A 20241-nucleotide genomic window follows, 5' to 3' on the forward strand; every position below is an offset into this window, starting at 1 on the left:
GCCGGGCACCTGCGGGGCTGCGCCGGTGCCCAGGCAGGTCGCTTTGGCCTTCCCCATTTGGGGAGCATCTCCTCGGTAAGTGAGCTTCTGCAGGCTGCCTCTTGGGTGGTCCGGAGCGCAGGTTTGGGCTGTCGCTCTCCTGGAGGCTTCCCCTGGGGATCCCCGCGCTGCCTTGTGCAGGGGCTTGTTACGCTGCGCGAGCCTTCGCCCTCCCGCAAAGTGCGGGTGACTCTGCAGCTACCAAGGAGTAACAGCAAACGCGCTACCCGGTCGGCGTAGGTCTTGCGGTAGCGCTAGCCCGAGTGCTCCAGTTGGGAAAGGTCGACGGCACGCATCCCGGTCCTGTCCCCTCGGCAGGAAGGGGGAGTTTTGGAGGCGTCTCTGGCGCGGGGATGCACGCGGTGGGCAGCGAGGTCCCCGGGCGCCCTGCCCGCCGCGGCACCGGAGGCGGCAGAAAGGCTGCTCCGTCCGTCCGTCTGTCCTGCCGGGCGGCCCTGCTCCCCTGCCTGCCTGCCTGCCTGCCTCCTCGCTCGCCCAGTAGCGAGGTGCTCCGTATCGGCTAAAACCTCCACCCCGAAGCGCCACGTTTGCTAATTGTGTCGGAGTGGCGTTCCTGAAACTGTTCTGCCTTTAGCTCTGCGTGCACCCGCTTCACCAGCTGGTCTCCTCAGAGGAGATTTTGTTCCCATTATGAGGAAAAATATGTCTTTCTCTTACGCTTTCTGGGTATTCTAAGTGGAATTTGTTTTTCTAGTACCTGTTAAGATGTTTTTCTGCTTGTTTTTTTTTTTTGTTTTGTTTTGGATTTTTTTTTTTTTGCATGCTCATATCTAGAGAGAGCATGATATATGTGAACAGGCTTAAAAAACACTCAGTGTTCCCAAACCACGGTCCTTTAAATAAATAAATATAAAAGTTGTCTCGTGGGCCAGCCAGTTTAAAATGCCTGCGCTATGTTTAGCAACAAGAACAACATTTGAGGCTATTTACAGATTTATAAGCTCCAGGCTGCTCTTGATGACTCCTTTGTTTTAACTTTGGGTCTGTGGCATTAAAGTGTGACAAATGCAAATCTCGAATTTGGACAGCTTTGGTGGTTGAGATGTCTGCAGCAGGGGGATGTTGTGTCTGCAGGGAGAGCCGGCTTCGCTCCCCCGGGCAATGACTTAGGTGTTCTCAGCGCGATTGCTAAAGAAAAGCAGTCCGCACCTCTCCAAAATAAACCTCATCCAGAACCGCAAGAATTTGGCGCATGGGGCAGAGTCCCTCCAGGACATGAGCTATTATAGAGGCTACTGATATCCTTCTCCCTTGTGAAAAGAGCAACTCGCAGTCAGCATTTTTTTGCACGTTTTTTTCCAGTTCTGCCCCCCTTCCCCCAGCCTTTGAGGGCTAAAACGCAGGCTCATGCATGTTGCACTTCAACCTACACAGAAGAAAATCTGGTTTTTCTTTTTCCTCTTTTACTGTTTATAATCTAGATTATGCGGGGCAGTGTATGATTTCAAGATGCTGTTTAAAAAATTTTTTTTTCTTTTTTTTGTTATTTTTTGTTTTTTGTTAATGCATTGTGCTGTTTCACTTTTATAATGCATTTGCTGTGTGTGGCCTTTAAGGATCATTTCTAGTCACTTTAGTTTAGGGAGAGGATACACCAGTATTGCTGTTTTATTTTTAAATACAATCAACAAAACATTTCACCAAAACTTCCAGTAATACATTTTATAGATCCTTGCCTTTAAAATATCCCAATTAAACAAAAGTTGCTTAAATTCAATGCATAACATACTCTTACCTGAAAATTCAAAGTCACTTTCTGAAGGCATACCATGGAGTTATTTGAATTTTACAGGAATTCTACTTATTTTTACTGAAGTGCCTTTTTAATAGAGAAAAATAATTCACTGTGGTCTCAGTTCTAAACCGTGTTTGTTTTTACATCACCATCTACATTTCCTTAAAAGAAAATAAATGTGTGTTCTTGAGGAAGAGTTTGTGTGGCTGATGATTCAACTAAGAATATTTTTAAAATACTTCATTTAAATACCATAAATGCATATTACATTGTTTTGGTAGTGCTAGAGGAAACCAGAAAATAAATACATGGAGTGGCTGCCCAGGAACAAGAGGTGACAGTAAAGATTTAGTGAATACTTCATTTGTTTGTTTTTCCTTTGATCCCAAATGATTCATTTAGTCCTCCACCTAAATATATTCTTCCTCCTTAACAAGGAGCCAACTATACCTCTGGGAAGACTGGATATTTTTTCCATGGATATTTGAGGTGTATGGGCGTAAATAGGTGCGTGCAGCACCTGATGCATTTCTTTTCAGCAAAGGTCACCGCGTTTCTCCAAAGTGTAAGGGATTTCTTTTCTTTATTTGTCCCACCTCCTTCCCCCCCAAATGATTATGAAGGAATTTGGGGTAAAACAGAAGGGGAAAAGTGTGGGCTTTTCTCTGAGCGATTTTTGGTGAGACATTTGTACTCTGCTGTCAAACTGCAAGTGCGTGGAGATAGTTGACCATTGTGCGAGGATTTGGGGGGAAGGAAAGCCTTCATCTTTTACTTCTCTAATGGACAATTGAGACATTCAGCTTAGGTTTGAAAGGCAAATGGGTGCGAGTGGTCTTGCTGGCCCTGTGGGCTAATGCTGTGGAAGGAGCAAACAGGGAGAGGGATTATTGATAGGGGAAACAACTGGTGCTGAATCCTGGGAGGGGATGTTTATTTCCCTGCTCTCTAGGAGGGATTTGGAAAGAGCTGTAATCCTGGGTTAGGAGTAATTTGTTACAGCAAGATGATACTTGAGTGGCAGGAGGAGTCTGGCTGAGGCAGCAAGACGTTTTTATTCCGAGGAGTAGCTGGTCTCGGAGAAGGTCAGTCTGACACAAATCCTATCCCAGCCCACAAGTTTTGTTTCTCAGCCAGCACAATTAACTGAGGGGACTCTCGACCTTTTTTACATCTTTCAAAGACATCTCCTCTCATCTGAGCTAAAAGATTACAATGAGGAATGTAGACCAGGATATGATGCAGTGGAAAGTTTTCCAGTCAGGCTTTTTTGAAAAACAAAATAAGCCCAGCGACAACCTTCCCGGCTTCTCCTAGGGAGGTCAGAATATTTCTGGTTTCAGTATTATCTTCGGGACTTTTTCCTAAGGTTGTCTTTAGGTTACATTTTTGAGTTAACTTTCTTGGCTTGTTAAAAAAAAAAAAAAGAGAGAGAGAGAGAGAGAGACAAAAGTTACCAACCCTGGGGAAAGAGAATTTTGCAAGTTCTTGGTTTTCATGACAGTCTGAAATCCTTGGAGCCATCTATTCTGAAGTAACCCCTTGTTGCATTGAAGACCCAATCACATATAGAAACCACAAGGGAGGTGACAGGAAATTCAGTATGAAATTTGCTGGGTTTACTAGAGAGTGGCTCCCAGCAGTTCACCCAGAATTGCTACATCAACAGGAATTTTTGTGGTAGTGATTCGAGTCATGAGTTTCACTTACCCAACAGTGGGAGAAAATATGACTCTTTCAGTAAAACCCCGTTGGGCGACATTACAAAAGCATGTAGATGTTCGCTTGTTATTGTAACACCTTTATTCCAGGATCCGAAGGGAGTTTGCAAACACCGAATTAGGCCTCTCGGTACTGCATGGTGGTGTGCATCCACAGGTACTCCACACGACCGGAGATGAGAATTTGGATCAAAGACTGAAAAAAGCCCCAACCCAGCTAGTCCTGTCGTGGTACCTGAGAGTCCCCCGTGGGACTGTGGTGCCACCTTGCCACGCACGGCGCGGGGGATCCTTGTCTAGGCCTTGTCACTATTCCTGCTCACGGCTGGTGGACGTAGGTGCTGAGCGCTTTATAAATCAGACTGCTTTGGCTCAGATTTCATAAACCGAGGCTTCTGCAGTCAAGTGGCTACTTACTGAAAGTGTGGGACAAACCACTCGTGCTGCGTCTCATGGGACCGGAGCAGAGCTCTGCCGTGGACAGCCACCGTCGCAGGCCAGGCTTGTGACAGCGGCTGCTGGTGCCTTCTCCGCTCTCCTGGCTTCCCTTTGTGCCATAAGAAGAAACCAAATTAGATTTTTCCCCCCCAAAACAGGAAACTCTTGGGAGAACAGATTGGGCAGCTGTCAGTTTCTGATGATGGTAACAGATGAGGACAGTAGGTAGCACTGATCCAGAAGTGCATAAAGATGTGCTTGGTGTGTATATATACACACACACACCGGAAAATAATCCCGGGTCGGCAGCCAAGCCTTCCATTTTGCATCCTGATGGTGTAGCGATTGCCCTGGTGATGGGCGTTGCCAACAGGAAACAAGGGAGTCTGGTTAAGGCTTAGCGTAATTAGGAAGCGTGCAACTCCCCGTCCAGGCTCCAAGCTGGGGAAATCGGGGGAAGGCGTAGGTGAGTTTTGGAGGGCCCGTCCTGTTCCTGGCACTGCGGCGCTCACCACGTCGGCTCTCCTGCGACCATGCAGTGCCACAGGTACGGGCGCCGGCGGGAGAGAGGGGAGCAGCACATGGCAGGTGCGATCTGCAATATTAAAGCAAAACCATGCTGGTTGACCATCGAGCTATGTTCAAAAAAAAAATGGTTGCAAAGCTTAGAGTTGTAGTACCTCCTTTGCAAACAGTTATATTCTTAAGAGTTGGAAAGTTTTAAGGGAGGCAAGGTTCCCCTGGAGCAGCCCTGCTGTTGTAACTGAGGTAGTTCAGTGCCGTGATCTCTCTCTGACATGCTGTCAGATACTTTTACTGTCTTTATATAATGGGGAGGAAAGGAATTATATTTTATAGACCATAAAATGCATTCTTGGACTCCATGCAAATGCTAGTTACCAATTGTTTTCTCACTTTCTGGGAGACTGCCAGAAAGAGAAATTAAGTGTGGGTCTGTACATCAAATTGTTCAGTGACTCTTAGAGGCTGATTTAGCTTTGCTGATTCTCAACCAGCCATATCTACAGAAAGACTCTGAGATTTCATGACTGTTTCATTCTTTTTATGATGGAAACTCTATGCTTGAGTAAAACAGAGCAGGTTGCAGAGAAAATCTGGGGAAAAAGTTTGGGGATGAAGAATTATTTTTTAGATTTACAAGAGGAAGAGTGTTCATGTGACACAGAAGTACAGCGCTGCTTCCTACAGTTCACATGGTATCTCAGCAAAACAACTGCAGGCAGTGTTTCTTGATCATGGGTGGAGCTTGGGAAAGCACCATTACTTTTTTCACATTTAATTTGAAAGCCTTGACAGCCCACACTGCACAGGTCAGCAGGCTGTGCGAGTATATTTTGGATGTCTGTGAAATACTGTTCCAAAAGACAGGCACAAGTATGAGTGCTATTTGAGTCAAGGAACAAGAACAAACTTGTGATTAGCTGATTAGCCTCTACTTAGTGCCTTCATGCTCAGTATCAAAGTCCTAGAACTCACCTGGAGTCTACCAAGGCCAGGTAGAGAAGTTGCATTCATTAGAAACACAAAACTATTTTTATTCAGTATTGCAGTAAATGCAACTGACTGCAAGAATGCCTTTCATCCATTTCAGAATCAACAAAAAAAATCTGGATTTTCCTGAACTTTCATAAGCATTAATTCTTAAGGATGCTTCACAGATGCTTTTGGCTATTCTCTTCAGTTCTGTCCCCCAGCAGCCTCTCCTGTGCGCTTATCACTGTGTATAGGAAAAAGAGTGTAGGTATCAGTAATGTGCAGCGATAGTAGTGAGATGTAGCTATTGTATCGCATCTCATCCAGGATGCAGGAGAACAGCTCTGCTTGCTGTAAGGGCATGGAGCCTGGTGATCAGGTCAGGAGGAGGCAACTGATTTGGTGCTTCTGGGATGTTACTTCATCTCTGCTAGCTCTGACTGCTTACCCAAGAGGGAAGTGTTATTTGTTTAGGTACTTGTGAGATTCGAACTGTTTCTCCCTGCCTTGTTCCACTACAAAATGGGGATGGTATTTGTCCATGCCCTTTGTTTGCTGTATGGCTTCAGTGAAACACTTTCAGCTCCCTGGATTTCTGCTTTCAGGCCTCCTGCTTTTGAGATGATCTTGAGCTGTTTAATCGCTAACACGTTTATGTAAATCTTCAAGCTGTGGTGGACTCTGCATTCCCCCTTTTTGTGCCCTGGTAGTACTTCATCGGTGTGATAAAGGCACAGGCAAAATACTAATTGGGCAACTTAAGGCCCCCTTTTCAGGGACCCCTTGTGTATTACTTATTGGCAGAGAAGAAGACAAAGTCACTTACGCTCTCAATAACGGAGAAATTCAAGGCACTGTAAGTGCCATATCCCAGGATGCATTGTTTGATACTAGTGTTAGTGAACTAGTGGCATTTTAAATTAGAAAGAGGACTTAATGCTCTGTGTGGGTGTGTCTGTACAGGTATACACCATTTACCGGTTCCTTTTTTTTTTTTTTTTTTGGTAGCACTTTCCCCCCCTATTTCTGTATTTTATTTAATAACTTATTTTTGCAGTGTTGCAATAGTTTGTTAAAGGGTGATAACAGTAAAAAAAGAAGTGGCGATAGATGATAAATACTTTGTTGTTTTACAATTCTCTGTTTCTGTTTCTTGAATGCAGTGGGGGAATTTTCTGTGCGGAAAGGATCTGACCCACTGAAATAAGCCTTGCTGCTCTCATTTCAAACAGTGCCCCTGTGCCTCTCATGGTACATTACATATTCTGTAGAGGGGCTGAACCTTGTGGGTAGTGTCCAGTTTTTCATATGAAAAATAATATGTTGCAAATCTGCAAGAAATAGGAGACCCTTTAAAAAGTTTCTTCAGCAGTTTCCTTCAATTAGTTATTTTCTAATAGTTTGTTTTCTTACAGTGCACACCTTAATGGACAAGGTGATAATTGATGACAAAAATAGTAGTAAGCTAAGGGGCAGAACAGAAGCTGAAGAGTGTACTTCTGAATCCCTTCTAAATCCATGGAGGCTTTGCCTTCTGACTTAAATGGGAATCCTAGTAGGTTGCCGACTTTTTTTTGTATGTTTGTTTTCTAAGATGTATATCCTCTTGCAAGTGTTTTTCTCCTCTGCAGAGAGCAATGATTGCGTTGTTAAGCTCTGTCTTTGTTCCTCTTCTCTTTCCCATAAATCTCAGCCTTCCTCTTAGCATTTTGGTCACCTATTTTACTACTGGATTGTCTTGGGTTAAAATTTGCCTGGATGGGCCCCCAGATAAGTTAGTTAAATAGCGGAGAAGCTCCTGACTTTAAGAGGTGACGTCCAGGTCTGTGATTCCGCGTGGTTCTGCAGTGCTTGAGACTGGCCAAGGGAGGTACCAACATCAAAATTACGATCAGGAATATTTTGATTCACATGGCACGCTGGGATCCAGGAAGGAGCATAGGCTTGGATGGTGGAGATACGATCTGATGGTTAGGATACGTATTGAAGGCCTCTGGCATCACGGGATTCCTGATCCCCGAGCCTTGCTCAGGAACCCCAGTCACCTGGAACCGCAGTCTGTTTGCTTCAGTTCCTGGGAGCTAATAAGCACCAGCTGCAGGAAACCAGAGCTGGAAAGCGTTGTGCTGTTCCCTCTGCTTAAAAATACAGAGAAATTGTAAGTGCGTATATGTATTTATATGCTCGGGGACATCACTCCTAGGGCATTCCAGCGGTGGAAACAATAGTGCGGCCAGGGAACAGCCCCAGGCAGGACACCAGCACAGGAAACACCTGCGAGTGCTGTGCCATCCCTTTCGGCAGAGCTGCCTTGCTGCAGAAATCGCCCCACACCGTCGCCCAGGCTGTGTGAGTGTCGCGGTGAGTGAGTAATTGTTTCCAGTGAACTTCCCTCGTCTCAGATGTGAATTTTTGCTGCTTTTGACCAACTCCACCATGAAGTTGTGGGTGACAGTTTGCTTGCCCTGCCCGTGCCCCCAGAAAGCCAGTTTCTCTGAATGATACTAAGCAGGGGACTGTGCTGCTATGAAGCTCAAGCCCAGCTGCTTTTGGTGAGTCCATGCTTTGCAGGATCTTCTGGTTGCTGATGGGAGCTGTAGATGTGCTTCTCATAGGGCTGAAGGGTAGGGTTTTTTTTTTCCTTTTTGGTCCCCTTCTACAAAAAAAAAAATCTGGACCGTTCAAATCATTTGCCTTTTTCCCTTGTGCTGACAATTTAACAGCCTTTTTAAAAGCTTTGGTTTCTCTCAAGTGTGCTCGCCCCATACGTATTTTAATTTTTGTGCAGAGGCCTGGAGCTTAACAATTATTTTGGTTAAGCTCTCTGAGACTTGCCATAAAACTTTTTTTTTTTAAAAACACACATGCTAATGATCCACATCAGATCATATTGTTAAAGAGGGAATAAAATACTTATGCCAAGATGATATTATTTTAAAAAATGTTAAAAGAAGGCCAACAGAGCCCATTTCAACAGTTTTGCTCTGAAATAATTTGCACGGATTTGTTAGAGTTAATTTGTTGAAAAGTTCAATGTTTGCACAGGCAATTTGTAATTTCCACACTGAGACACAGAGGCAGGAGAGGAGAAAGCGTGTGTCCAGTGTTTGTATGAAGAGGTTTTAATTCTTGATCACCGATGGTGGGAATTTCCCTCCCTCCTGCCCTTCCCCCCGTGCAGGAATGTAAAAGCAGTGTCAGAATGCTGGGAAAGTCGGGGTCGGATTTTTGTGGACTCCTGGCAAATCAAAGGAACTGTCTGGCTCAAATCTGTATTTAGGGCCGAAAGAATAGGATTTCCTGCTATTTAGTTGCTTGAGGAAGGAAAGGATTTACCTCTCGGCTGTAATAGGACTTAATTTTCTCCTTTTTAATAAGAAATATTGCCGCGTATTGCAGCAGTAGTAAACCTGTGAAAGCAATCGCTCCTCTGCCTTCCTCTCCCGGCCCCCGCCTCTTCTTCACCCTCGCAGCACTTTGCGTGTACGAGCCGTGATGTAACTCTTCCTCGGCCAAAAGAGCCCTCCCTTGCAGGGTTTCCAGCGCGCGCGTTGCGCGCCGACGGGGGGGCCGCGGCAATTACTTGGCGTCTCGCTCCATTGTGAAAGAGAGAGTTGTTGAGGGGCGGCTGCTGCTACGTAACTCCCTAGGACCGCTTTCTCGCTCTCCCCCGCCATCTGGATTCAGTTAGCTCTCTCGGCAGTAGGGCTGAGTCTCATTTCCTCCAACCAGTAATGTTATATAGGCAGTGATCCTGTTCTGCCCTAACATAATTGAAAATTATGTGTATTGTAGACTCGCAGCGCTGAAATGTAGACTCGTAAAAATCTGTGGCTCAGGTAGCCTGTGGAGATTGAATTTGGCACACAATGAAGCTTTTATGTAAAGTAAGAATTATAAGCCACCACATCAATATTGTATTACAGGCATGACAATTCTTGGATGAGGAGTCCTTGAGTCAGGCTTGTCACCTTAAACAATGCTAATATTTCATACTTTATCAATGGGGCTGGCTTTCTAAAGCCGGCAAACTACCCTTGCTTGCAGGCGTCCTGCCGTGGAAACTGTCAGTTCATTAGCCCGACACGGGCGCTGGCTGCAGGCTCTGACCCTTTTTGTTTATCTGATGGACAGAACATCTTGCCCTTGGTGGGGCTGGAATGCGAACTTGGAGGCTCGCCACTTGGTAGAGCTTATGGAAGTTGCTTTACTGACCCTTGCACACGGCTGCTTTCCATGGGGGCTGCTTATTTTTTTTATGTCCCCCCCCCCCCCTTTGGTGCACTTGTATAATACACACTAGTAGAAGTGGAAGCTGTGTGCGTGTGTGCGTTTGTGAGCAAAAATGAGCCTCTGGGTTTGGCATTTTCCTGCTGGATTCCACTTGAATTCACTTCCAGCTGTGTCCAAGGAGAGAAGCAGCTTTGGCTGCAGTTTAGCCTTTGCGCTGTAAGATTTCTTGGACCCTCCTTGACAGGGGTGGGTAGCAGAAGGACTTTACTAAGAGCCCAAACTTTAGGGGTTTGAAAAGCAGAAAAGCAAAGCAATCGTAAATTCTTCTGAAACTTTTGTTCTCGCACTTAGCCTGGTAAGCCGGGTGTTGAAGCATTCACCCTGAAATTACTGGCTCTCGTGAGACTGAGGTAGAACAGGAACAATCACACCTTCTTGCCCGGTTTCTTTTTTAAGGGAGTTTAGTGCTAGTAGAAAGAGGAGAATTGACAAGCCTGAAGGCTGCAGCCACCTTTTAATCCTTGGAATAATTACAGACAGGGTCTGATGTGAGCATCCCTATGCTGCTGTGTCAGTGCGTCTCAGTGTGCCCTTGGGGACAGTCTCAGAAAAGCCAGAGAAGTCCTGTCTCAAAGCCCACACATTTCTTGGCCTGTCTTTTAGGACAGTCAATGAGCTGAGTTTCTTTATGGGTTGTCATGTTTGTAGGAATATTCCTAAGTTGCTCATGACCATCTTGTGCCTGTTGAGTGGTTGGAAAACTGTGTTTGGTTGCTTTGGTTGGTTGGTAACGTCTTACCATCCATTTCTGAAATACCACTAGTTTAACTGAGTAGATCTTACCAGTGCTTTAGCTGTGGTAGAAGTAGCCTCACTCTCCAGAATGGTTGCGGAGTTTGAAACAAGAGCCATGTATCGTGAGGCACACATCCCATGAGGACATTTCCTTGGAAGAAGGGAAAAATGCAGTCTTCAAAGTGATATGCCCCTTTATATGACGATGTTACGATCACCATGTGTGTAAGACAACTGATGGACTTCTAAAAATGTAGCAGTTGACTTGTTTAATAATGCCATCCGCAAATCTTAAATGTATCAGATTTCCCCTCAAGTTAAGAAGCTTTCAGTCAACTTAGGTTTTGGGCTCATTTTCTGTGCACTTGAGTTTCATTTTTAAGCACTTTTTTGAAACCACAAAGGGTTAGAAAGTTACTTTAACATAATCTCAACTTTTAAATTTATGTTGTGGTTGCCTATATTGAAGAGCAGGGATTTGATACAAGAGATCAAATATCTGGAGGCTTACAATCAAGTCAGAAGAGTTAGAAATGTTAGTTACAGTAGAATAGTTCTGGTTTATTTGGGTTTTAGTTTTTGTTTTTTAAGAAATGCTGAAACACTCTGGTCCACATTGCACAAATCCCAAACGTGAAGATGAATAAAAACAAGACTTCTTGGAACTTTAAGAACTCATGTGGGGCACAAATCCAGAGTATGGGTTTGTTTATTTGCATTCCAGTAGCTCAAAAGTCTCAGGTCCTCCAAGCGATGGAAAGTGGTAATGCATCCTCCTGCTGATTTGTGCTTTGGTCACCTCAGTGCCGACAGTCTTGCAGCAACCAGGCCTTTCATGCTAGCAAATGTTTTGCATACGTGAGTAAATGTGATAGTGATGTGCTGAAAGCACGGAGCCAGATCTCTTTCATTCATTGATATTTAGATACAGCTTCTGTTGTTAGTTTGTGGCGACGGTGGTTGTTTGTGTGTGGTTTTCTTTCAATATTATTAAAAATAAAAATAAAAAAAGTAATGGTAGACATAACTAGTTCTCTAGATATTTTCTAGGAATAGCTCTGTTAGGTCGACCAGAGTCCAGTGCTATATAGGATCTTCTGCAGTGGTCTGACCTATGCATACAGCTGCTTTTCTTAATTCTGGGAGGGGACTGAAGGTACGTGGCAATAAGCATTTCTTCAGCGCAGTGAAGGGCTGTATTAACCAGTACGCATTTTAACCAGTATGCCTAATTGGCATAGTGCAGCACCACACGGAGAGAAGAGCTCGTGTTGAAATTATATTTAGATGTACTGCCCAGAAGTGTGTTTGGGCTGACTAATTTCTCTGCAGGGTTAATTCTGGTCTGCACAGAGCACCGCGCTGGTGCAGCAATATGGGTACCAGCTCTAGAGATCGCTTATGCGGTGGCAGTCTCATGCTCCACTGTGCGATCCAGATGAGATGCACGGGCGCTCCAGCGGGTTTGGTGGGGAGCCCTGCGTGTCTGAGGGCAGGAGTTTCGGTCTCTATTTGATGATTGTTAAGTCCAAGGGAATGTTCTGCTGCTTGCTGTAGTGTAGGAAAGCTTTTTTTCTTTGTTTGTTTTTCTTTTTCTTCTTTGTAAGTCAGCACCCCCTGATGCTGCAGACTTGCTGCCTTTGTGACTATGTGCCGGTGTCAGCAACATAAGGCCTGACTATCCCCGAGCACCTGGCTAACGCGGCTGAGAGTGAATGCGCCAGGCTCTATTCTGTCTTGAACATCATCAGCTGGAGAGCTTATTAAGTTTGGGCTTGTAATTGAATAAGTTACACTGTACAAGTCCCTTAAGAGTTGTCTGCAGAAGGTTTCTCTCCTGGGGATGACGAGCAAAAAGGGAAATAAACCATGGGACTTCCAGAACCCAGGTGAAAATTAGGGAAAATAGGTGCGAGACCCAGCAGTACTATGCGCCCAGCATTGCTTTGCAGGGTAGGACCCTGCCTTTAGGGTTCGTACAGCTCTGCGAAGCCAAAGGAGCTGGCGTGGTGCATTTGTTGAAGAAAGGCAGACAGATAAACCATTAGATAATGAGATCATATTCTTAACCCAAGATGTGTGTTTTCCCTCTCTCAAGACTGATAGCCCACCTTCCCTTCCCTTGTCCCATCCTCTCCATGTTTTTGGTATTTTATTTCTGTGGGGGGTTTTCTTCCTCTTCTAGGTTTGCTATGCTAATAAAATCAGTGCAATACTGTCTTTGCAATCTGCTTTATTTTCTTATTCCTGAACTGTAATGTGATGGCATGAAATTGTTAGCGTTCTGCACAGGTTCTGTCTCACACAAACATGCAAAGTCTTCCTAATTTTTGTTTCAGTTCCTTGCATACGTTTTAATTTATATCTTTTTGCCCATGTTATCTAAGATTTGTTATTTTTTTTTGCCTTTCTTTTCTGAACTCATTTTTCTTTCCCCATTTTTGTTTCCTCCATCCAGTATCTGCAGATGAAATGGCCACTGCTTGATGTTCAGGCAGGGAGCCTTCAGAGTAGACAAGCCCTCAAGGATGCTAGGTCTCCATCTCCAGCACACATTGTTGTAAGTAAACGCAGAAGATGTTCTTCCTTTGTTTAAAAAAAAAAAAAAAAAAAGGCATTTGACATTAATGGCATTGGTTGTCATCATTCTTCTTTTACACAAACCAAAAGATAAATCCTTCAAAACAAACGAAACCCCTAACAAGCCCAGGGTAAAAAGAGGAAATACATTTTCTATTGCTGGGCTGTTTATGAAATTATCATTCATGATGCTTAGCTTTGTGCTTCTTAGGAAAGCAGAGAGTCAAAAATGCTCTAAAATTCCACACTGCAAAATTTACTGACAGTGAAGCCTGATCAGGTTGGTTTACAGATCTGACTGAACGTTGAATTGAAGAGACACTTTTGGAAAACATTTAAAAAAAAAAAAAAAAAAAAAAAGCCTGATCTACAGTACCCTTATTGGAAAAAACTTTCCTTATTGGAAAATTGTGAATAAAAGTTTGTGAGAGTTGGTCAGCATTTTACCTGGGTGAAGGCTCAACAGAATAAAGCTCAACAAGGGCAAATCGCCCTTTGCTTTGTGATGACTTCTCATTTAGAATAAAAGTGTTATCAAATGTTTACTGCTTACCTGCATCTAAAACTATCTTTGTAACAGGTAGCATTGCTAATATTAGCTTTGTTATTAATTTCTGGTTATGTCAATTAAATTTTCTTGCTTCTATCATAAAAGCAATGTTGAATTTGAAATGTTCAGTATGCATTTGCATGTGAGGGGTTTGGGGTTTTATTTTTATATTTTTTTATTTTCCCCCTCCTAAAATGGCATCCATGAAGTTTTGAAAAGAAATTGTCTGTTTATGTAGTATTATGCAACAGTGGCAGAATGCATTTGCCCATCCTCACCTATAGCCAGTTTCAATGCAATTAATTGCCTGTTACCACTCATTTAGCTAAGACATTTACCTCTGGAGAAGATGGCACATGGCTGGTTAGAAAATTTCTTTTGATTATATTTTATCATCAAGTTTTATTTTATTTTATTACTTTTTTATAATTAATGGATTAAAATGTGAATCCCTCCAAAAAGAGAAACTGCTTTTTCTTTTTTTCTTTTTTCTTTTTTTTTTTGTTATACAGTCTAAAGCTGATGTGGCTGATAGATCATATCAGACACTTGCCAAATTTGTTTCAAAAAATGAAAATCGAGTGAAATATTTTTGGGGAGAGTGTTATTCCATTGCTGTCTCTTTAACTTGAGAAATGTCAGCCCTTTGATGTGAAGGTCTCAGTTTTTTATTTAGGAAAAAAAAAAGTTTTCCTATCTTGTAGAATTCGTAGCTTCTAAAATAGACCTCAGCAAGGCAGCGAACAGTGAGCACAGGACTGGTATTTGCTTAGTCAATATCTAGTGCCGGTTGCTTCATTTTTTCAGAATGACTTGACTTTTCCTTTCCTGCCCGCTTGGGCTATCACTGCAGGAAGAGCTTAGAGAAAAGATGTTTGCCTGGTTATTTAGAAGTCTGCAACCATCAAAACTTACCGTCATCTTATTGCTAATAAGAAATAAACCAAAATGACTTGTTTTAATTCTTTTTGTATTTTTCTCCTCAATGTTATCCTCAAGAGCAGGCGCTGGAGGCGGAAGCGTTCCTCCAGGCTCTAGGGGCAGGGTGGGTGTCGTGCCCTGGCCGGCGCGGCGGAGGAAACGCTCAGGGAGCGCCTGTCTTCGCGGCAGGCTTGCAGGAGGCTGGTGCAAGGCAGCAGAGGACTTTTTCCTGGCTGATTGCAGCCTGTGAAGGCCGGTTAGATTTGGTGGGTAACTGAGCTGGGGGTCACCTGCACTTTCCATTGCTGGGCGTTTGCTTTCCCTGAAGTCTCTCGTTCCCCGGGAAGCGGGCTCTCTTCACGGAAAGCAAAGGCAGCCCCGGCACCTCCTCGATGCCGGCGCTGGCTGGGGGAGCCCGGTACTTGCAGGACTGCCCCTGCCCGGCTTCCCCCCCCGGCCCTGCCGCTTCCTCCGTCGGCCTGGGGGCGAGACCCAGAGGAGCCAACAACACACACATAAATAAACAAAAAAGGGTACTGTAGGTTCTAAAATCACGATAGTTTTGGAAAATAAAGAGAAACCTGTTTCCAGGAAGGCTGAGGTTGATCTGCTGTGTGTTTTGCCTGTTTATGGGGTTCTTATGGGTCTCTTTAAGAGCTGTTTCACTCCGCCATTCAATAAAAAGCATATTTACCATAGCAACCACTTAGGCCGCGAGGAACATATACTACCTCCGAGATGGAGGCCACCTTCCAAAAGAGCCACAGCTGGCATTTGTAATGTGATCTTTTGTGCTCCTTACAATGTTCCAGGGGAAGGGAGGTGGAGGGTGACGTGGGGGAGCCACCGGGTGTTTTGAGGGGGGGCTGTTTCTGCAAGGTTTAATGTCTTTCTAATGGCAAACTGTTTTGCCTTGTTACTTTAAAATAAATGAATAAAGGCTGCTTTTCACACCCTTCTCCCTGGCACCCTCCCCAGGCCACATCCATTCTGTGGAATAAAAATGGCCTTTTTTATTTGTAAATAAAGTTAGACGGGGTAATGGCATTCGGGGAGGTGGCAGTGGTGGAAAGAAGATGAAGTGGTTGCTGATGCCAGTTGGCCGGGGATGTGTCAGGTTTGTTGCTGCTGTGCGTGCCCAGAGCACCTGGGACCTTGCTCCTCTCTCTGTACCCATTTCTGTATATGTGAAAATGTGATTAATCTTTTTGCGGAGCAATAAGGGATATTTCATGGACATGTTTGTATATGAGTGTAATATATAATGTTTGGGGATATAAAGTGGTTCTCAGTCCATATTACTGTCTCGTCTACTTGTCGTGGGTATCCATACCAGTTTTCTGTCTTGAAATCCGTTGTGCTGCCCCGAAGATCTTTAGCAAAAAAGCTAACATCCACAAATAATTTCTTATCTTTCCTGTATCTCTGAAATCAGAATTTGAGGTTAGTCTTTATAGCTGGGTTACAAAGAGAGGAAAGGAGAGTGGGTGGTTCCCCCCCCCCCCCCCCCTTTCTTTTCTTATTTCTTTTTTAAGGTTCTTGCTTCTCAGTGCTTGGCTCTGATTAACACAAGCTCCGTGTTAGGGCTGCGCTCTTTACGCCCAGCTTAGATGAAACTCCCCTTGGCTGCAGTGCGAGTTTTTAGCTTAATGACTCAGGGCTGCCGATCATGGCCGTCTATAATGTCTTTACTTAAAGACTGCACTATTTGTCGGCTCTGCTCCTTTCAGCTTTGTTTAAGGACGTTAAGTTAAGACTACAAAAATCGAAGCAAAAGACCAGCATGAATAATTTGGCTGGATTGCCCCCAGTGCTGAGGGCTGGGTTAATGCTGCTTTTCATGGTGCTTGAGAGAGTCTCCAAGGCCCATAATGAGAAACAGAATATTAAACTGAAATTATGTTCAGCATGTCTTGAGGAAGGTACAGCATGAGGCTCCATTTAAGTCCAATGCATTTATTTGCATTTAGGTGCTTCACTCATCCTGTAAGACTCTTGCATCTTGCTTTGGCACAGTCATGCTGCTTGTCTGTGTTGAAAGGTGAAAGAAAACTGGGGGAAAAATTGTTTTAATAGTATGCTATTAAGCTTGCTAGGTCAAAATTTTGAATTCAGCCTGTGGGTAATACTGTTATGAGGCTGGGATTTTTAAGGGTTTTTTAATGGTTATTCCCCCTGCCCCATCCCCTTTTCTTACTTTGGATTTCATTGAATTTATTTAGACTCTGTAAAATACAGTTTTAGCAGAAGTTTTGGGTCTAAAGCAGACTCCACCTGGGTGGCTCGCATGCAGCCCTAAGCTGACAAGGTGCTAGCTGTCCTGTTCAACATGTGCCTAATCATGTGTCCACTCCATTCGTATGAGCCAGTGTGGTGAGAATGCGAAAATTTGGGTGTCCCAGGAGTGGGATTGTCGCATGACAATTTTCTGGTGCAGTATGGACAGGCAAGCAAATTGGGTGCACTGTATCTATCCTGTCCCAGGAACTCCAAAATCTGCTCACCACACAAAGAAAGATCCTTTAAAATCATTTTATCTGTGTATGTTTTTCTCCTTAATATTGTAGGAATGCAGTGCTGTTCTTTCCTGTTCTCTGCAAAGTAAATATTCTGACTAAAATATACCTTGTTTTGGGTAGCACTATGGGTGAAAGACCATTCCCTGGACGCTGCCTCCTGCTCTCTCAGCTGTACAAAGACTTGCTTTTAGCTTCCTTTGTATCAGGCAAAAACATTCTGGACCCAAAATGGTGCTGTTTTAGTACAGTATATTTCTTACAAAACGGTTAAAGTTTTAAAAAATTCCTACGTTTTCTTCTTGAGGGAGGCCTTTTGAAGTAAATGTAAATATTACCTTGGGGGAGGACTTCTAGTACTATTTGGCCTGGGTTTTCTAATATGTAATGAACACAACCATAAAGTACACTGAATCCCCAAGAACAAAGAATCACTGTGCTGTAGTGTATCTTTCTTCTTTTTTTTCTTGCTTAAGGAGGTGAAAATGTGTTTTCAAAATATAATATGACAAGCAAAACTTAAGGCTAACCATCTGAAATATACTCTCTGTTCTCAGCCTCCTCAGCATGCGTGGACAGCAGGTATTTGTGACCACATTTGGCAGTTTGGAAGGATGAGGAGTCATTTCCCAGATCATTTACAATTGAAGCTGCACAAGTTTGCCCTCCCTCATTCCTCATTTCTTCCAGTTTTAATGTGGTTTGTACTTATGCACTTTGAAAGAACAGAAAAATATCTACAAGTAACTGTGAGGTTTACCTTAGTTAGATTTTAAAGTCCACCTACAGCGTCCCCTCAAACACTCAGGACCAGCAGTGGAGTGCATCCATGCATATGCCCAGTCCTGTACACGCAGAGCTGTTTGTAAGCAAAATCTTGCAACTTCCACTTGCAGTGCCCCAAAAGGGCTTTTAAAGCCCTTGCTTTGTTTGTCTTTAATATTAGTTGTAGAGAGGCTGTTCTGCCTCTGCAGTAACCTCTTGAGGTGTTCCTGGATTTCAGGCGGCACGCATGCGTGGTGGGACGTCCTCTGCCTTGGAGCTCGGCAGAGGGTCTGCTGAGGGCCTGGGTCGTATGCTGCAAGGTGCTGCAATCTGGCGGCATCGTGGAGAGGAAGGCGTTGTGCGGGCTTTCTTTCAGTGCCTGGTATGGAGAACTGCCCACGTGTGGGGAGGAGGAGGAGTGTGTGTGTTTGGGTTATCCAGTCCGTGCTAACAGGTAGGTTACAGCTCAGTATAGGGACCAAATATATAGATTCCCAAGACTGGCATTGCAGAAATACCCATGTAGACTCAGTTGGAAAGCTCCTTTGGTGACACTCTTCTTTTTAAATGCTCTATACTTTATTTGGCTAATTGCTCTGGCAGTTACAAAGTAAACAAAATGTTTCACTAATACATGCCTAAATGTGTGCAAACATCTTGTACTGAATTTTCAGAGCTTCATGGAATTTAGCCACAGAACAAATTAAATATGCTGAGAATTTTGCGGTTAAATCTTTCACCACTAATTCCTTTGGATTTTTAGTTGGGAAGGATTGCATTTTTAAAATCTCTGTTAAAACCTGAATATTCAGGGCTAAGTATAGAATGCATCTACCAGCAGCCCAATAAAATTATCTTGGATGGATTCCTATAAAACACACATATTCACTACCCACTAAATATGAATGGAAAACCTGGTGCTTAGTTTGTGCAAAGCATAGAAAACGTGTGGCCTCCCCAAAAGTAATTCACTTTGCAATTTGATATGTTTGTGAAGTAATTCAGACTGTTGGGGACTGCTTCATGCCATCGTGTTTACTTTGTGACACAATGTCCATCCTCTACAGAGCTCGTTTAGGTGCTGGAGGTAGCCCCTCTGTCTTGGCGCTGAGATTTGTACCCTGAGTTGTGAAACGTGTAGAAATTTAATGCTTCTGAGAACACGAGTCAGTGCTAATGTACCTTCAGAACCTAGAGGAGCCAGGAGGCCGGGTCGTCAGCGGGATGAACTGTCATGCTTCGCTGTAGTCAAGAGCGCCGCGAGTAGCTCCAAGAACTCAGAAGTATTTGGCTGTTGGGATATTTCAGCTGTGAGTAAATGCTGTGAAATGTATAGTGCTGCCAGTCCCAATTGTTCTAGAATCATGAGTCAGGCCTCAAAAAATCATGAGGGTTGGTGGGGTTTTGGGGGTTTTTTTGTTTGTTTGTTTTGTTTTTTAAATAATACATTTTGTGTTCTCTTTATTTGTTCTCTGGTTCCTGAGCCTGGAGGGCATACTCAGCTCACATTTCCAAACTCTTTTCTGCAGTAGTTCAGAAGCTTGCTGTGTGTTTTAAATGGAGGCAGAGGTTCTTTCCTAAATACTTGACTGCAAGGCAACCAGGCTTTAAGAAAAATGCAAGTATTGCTAGACTCGCTGTAAAATCATAAGAGTTGGCAACTCTAAGCATTGCTTTTGGAGAAGGTAGCTGAGCAGACCTATTAATATATACTCAGCACCATCTGTTGAGCATCTATTTCTTCTGAATTACCCTGCTGGACTTTGAGAGGATATACTCCTTGGCATTTCTGAGGGCTCTGACTCGCAAGCGTCAAGGGTGGCTTACCTTGAGATGGCTGTAATGCTTCCCACTGCCAGGTAGGGCTATGCTTGTCTTGGGAGCTCCTGCTTTTCCTGCAGATGTAAGTCAGAAGTTCCTCTTGAGGTGGCAAGTTTATAGCCCAAGATACTGAGGTGAACTGGCATCAGTTTTGATTTCCTTGAGGTGCCGTGCTGACGCTCCTGCCGATGAGAGCCCTGAGATTTGGCATTTGGATGTGTTGTCGTGGTGAATGCTCTGACATATTTGGGTATTGAAACTTTCTGGGTGAAGATGAAGCAAGATTAAAGCTTGCTTGTCAGAGATCTTTAAGTACAATGCAACTATGCTGTCTTAAATTTAGTTGGACCTGCATATGCTGCAAGCTTGCCTCTTGTGTTTTTTTTGTTTATAAAATACCCACTACATCCCGAATGTTGCACAAATCGGAGTCACTAGATTCTGACCAGCTAGTTTGGGATGCAGCAAAATGGCAGAGAGCAACATTTCAAGGTAGAAACCTATGTTTGAAAGAGGATTTAGAAGAGAATTGTAGCACAGAGGCGCCCAGGCTGTGTTTTGAAATGGATTCAATCACAATGCAGTTTACATTATGCTGGAACATGCATGTTA

General features: G+C 43.8%; 1 protein-coding gene across 12 annotated transcripts in view; it reads left to right on the top strand.

Moving 5' to 3' along the window:
• TCF7L2 (transcription factor 7 like 2) overlaps nucleotides 1–20241 on the top strand; it is a 184843-nt gene that overhangs the window by 52145 nt on the left and 112457 nt on the right. For all 12 annotated transcript variants that reach the window (XM_067300250.1, XM_067300254.1, XM_067300251.1 and 9 more), the window contains exon 4: nucleotides 12935–13036. In XM_067300250.1, the coding sequence (XP_067156351.1) occupies nucleotides 12935–13036 (102 nt within the window). The remainder of the gene's footprint in view (nucleotides 1–12934; nucleotides 13037–20241) is intronic.

Source organism: Apteryx mantelli, chromosome 7 (assembly GCF_036417845.1).
Source record: "Apteryx mantelli isolate bAptMan1 chromosome 7, bAptMan1.hap1, whole genome shotgun sequence".
NCBI classification, from domain to species: Eukaryota; Metazoa; Chordata; class Aves; order Apterygiformes; family Apterygidae; genus Apteryx; species Apteryx mantelli.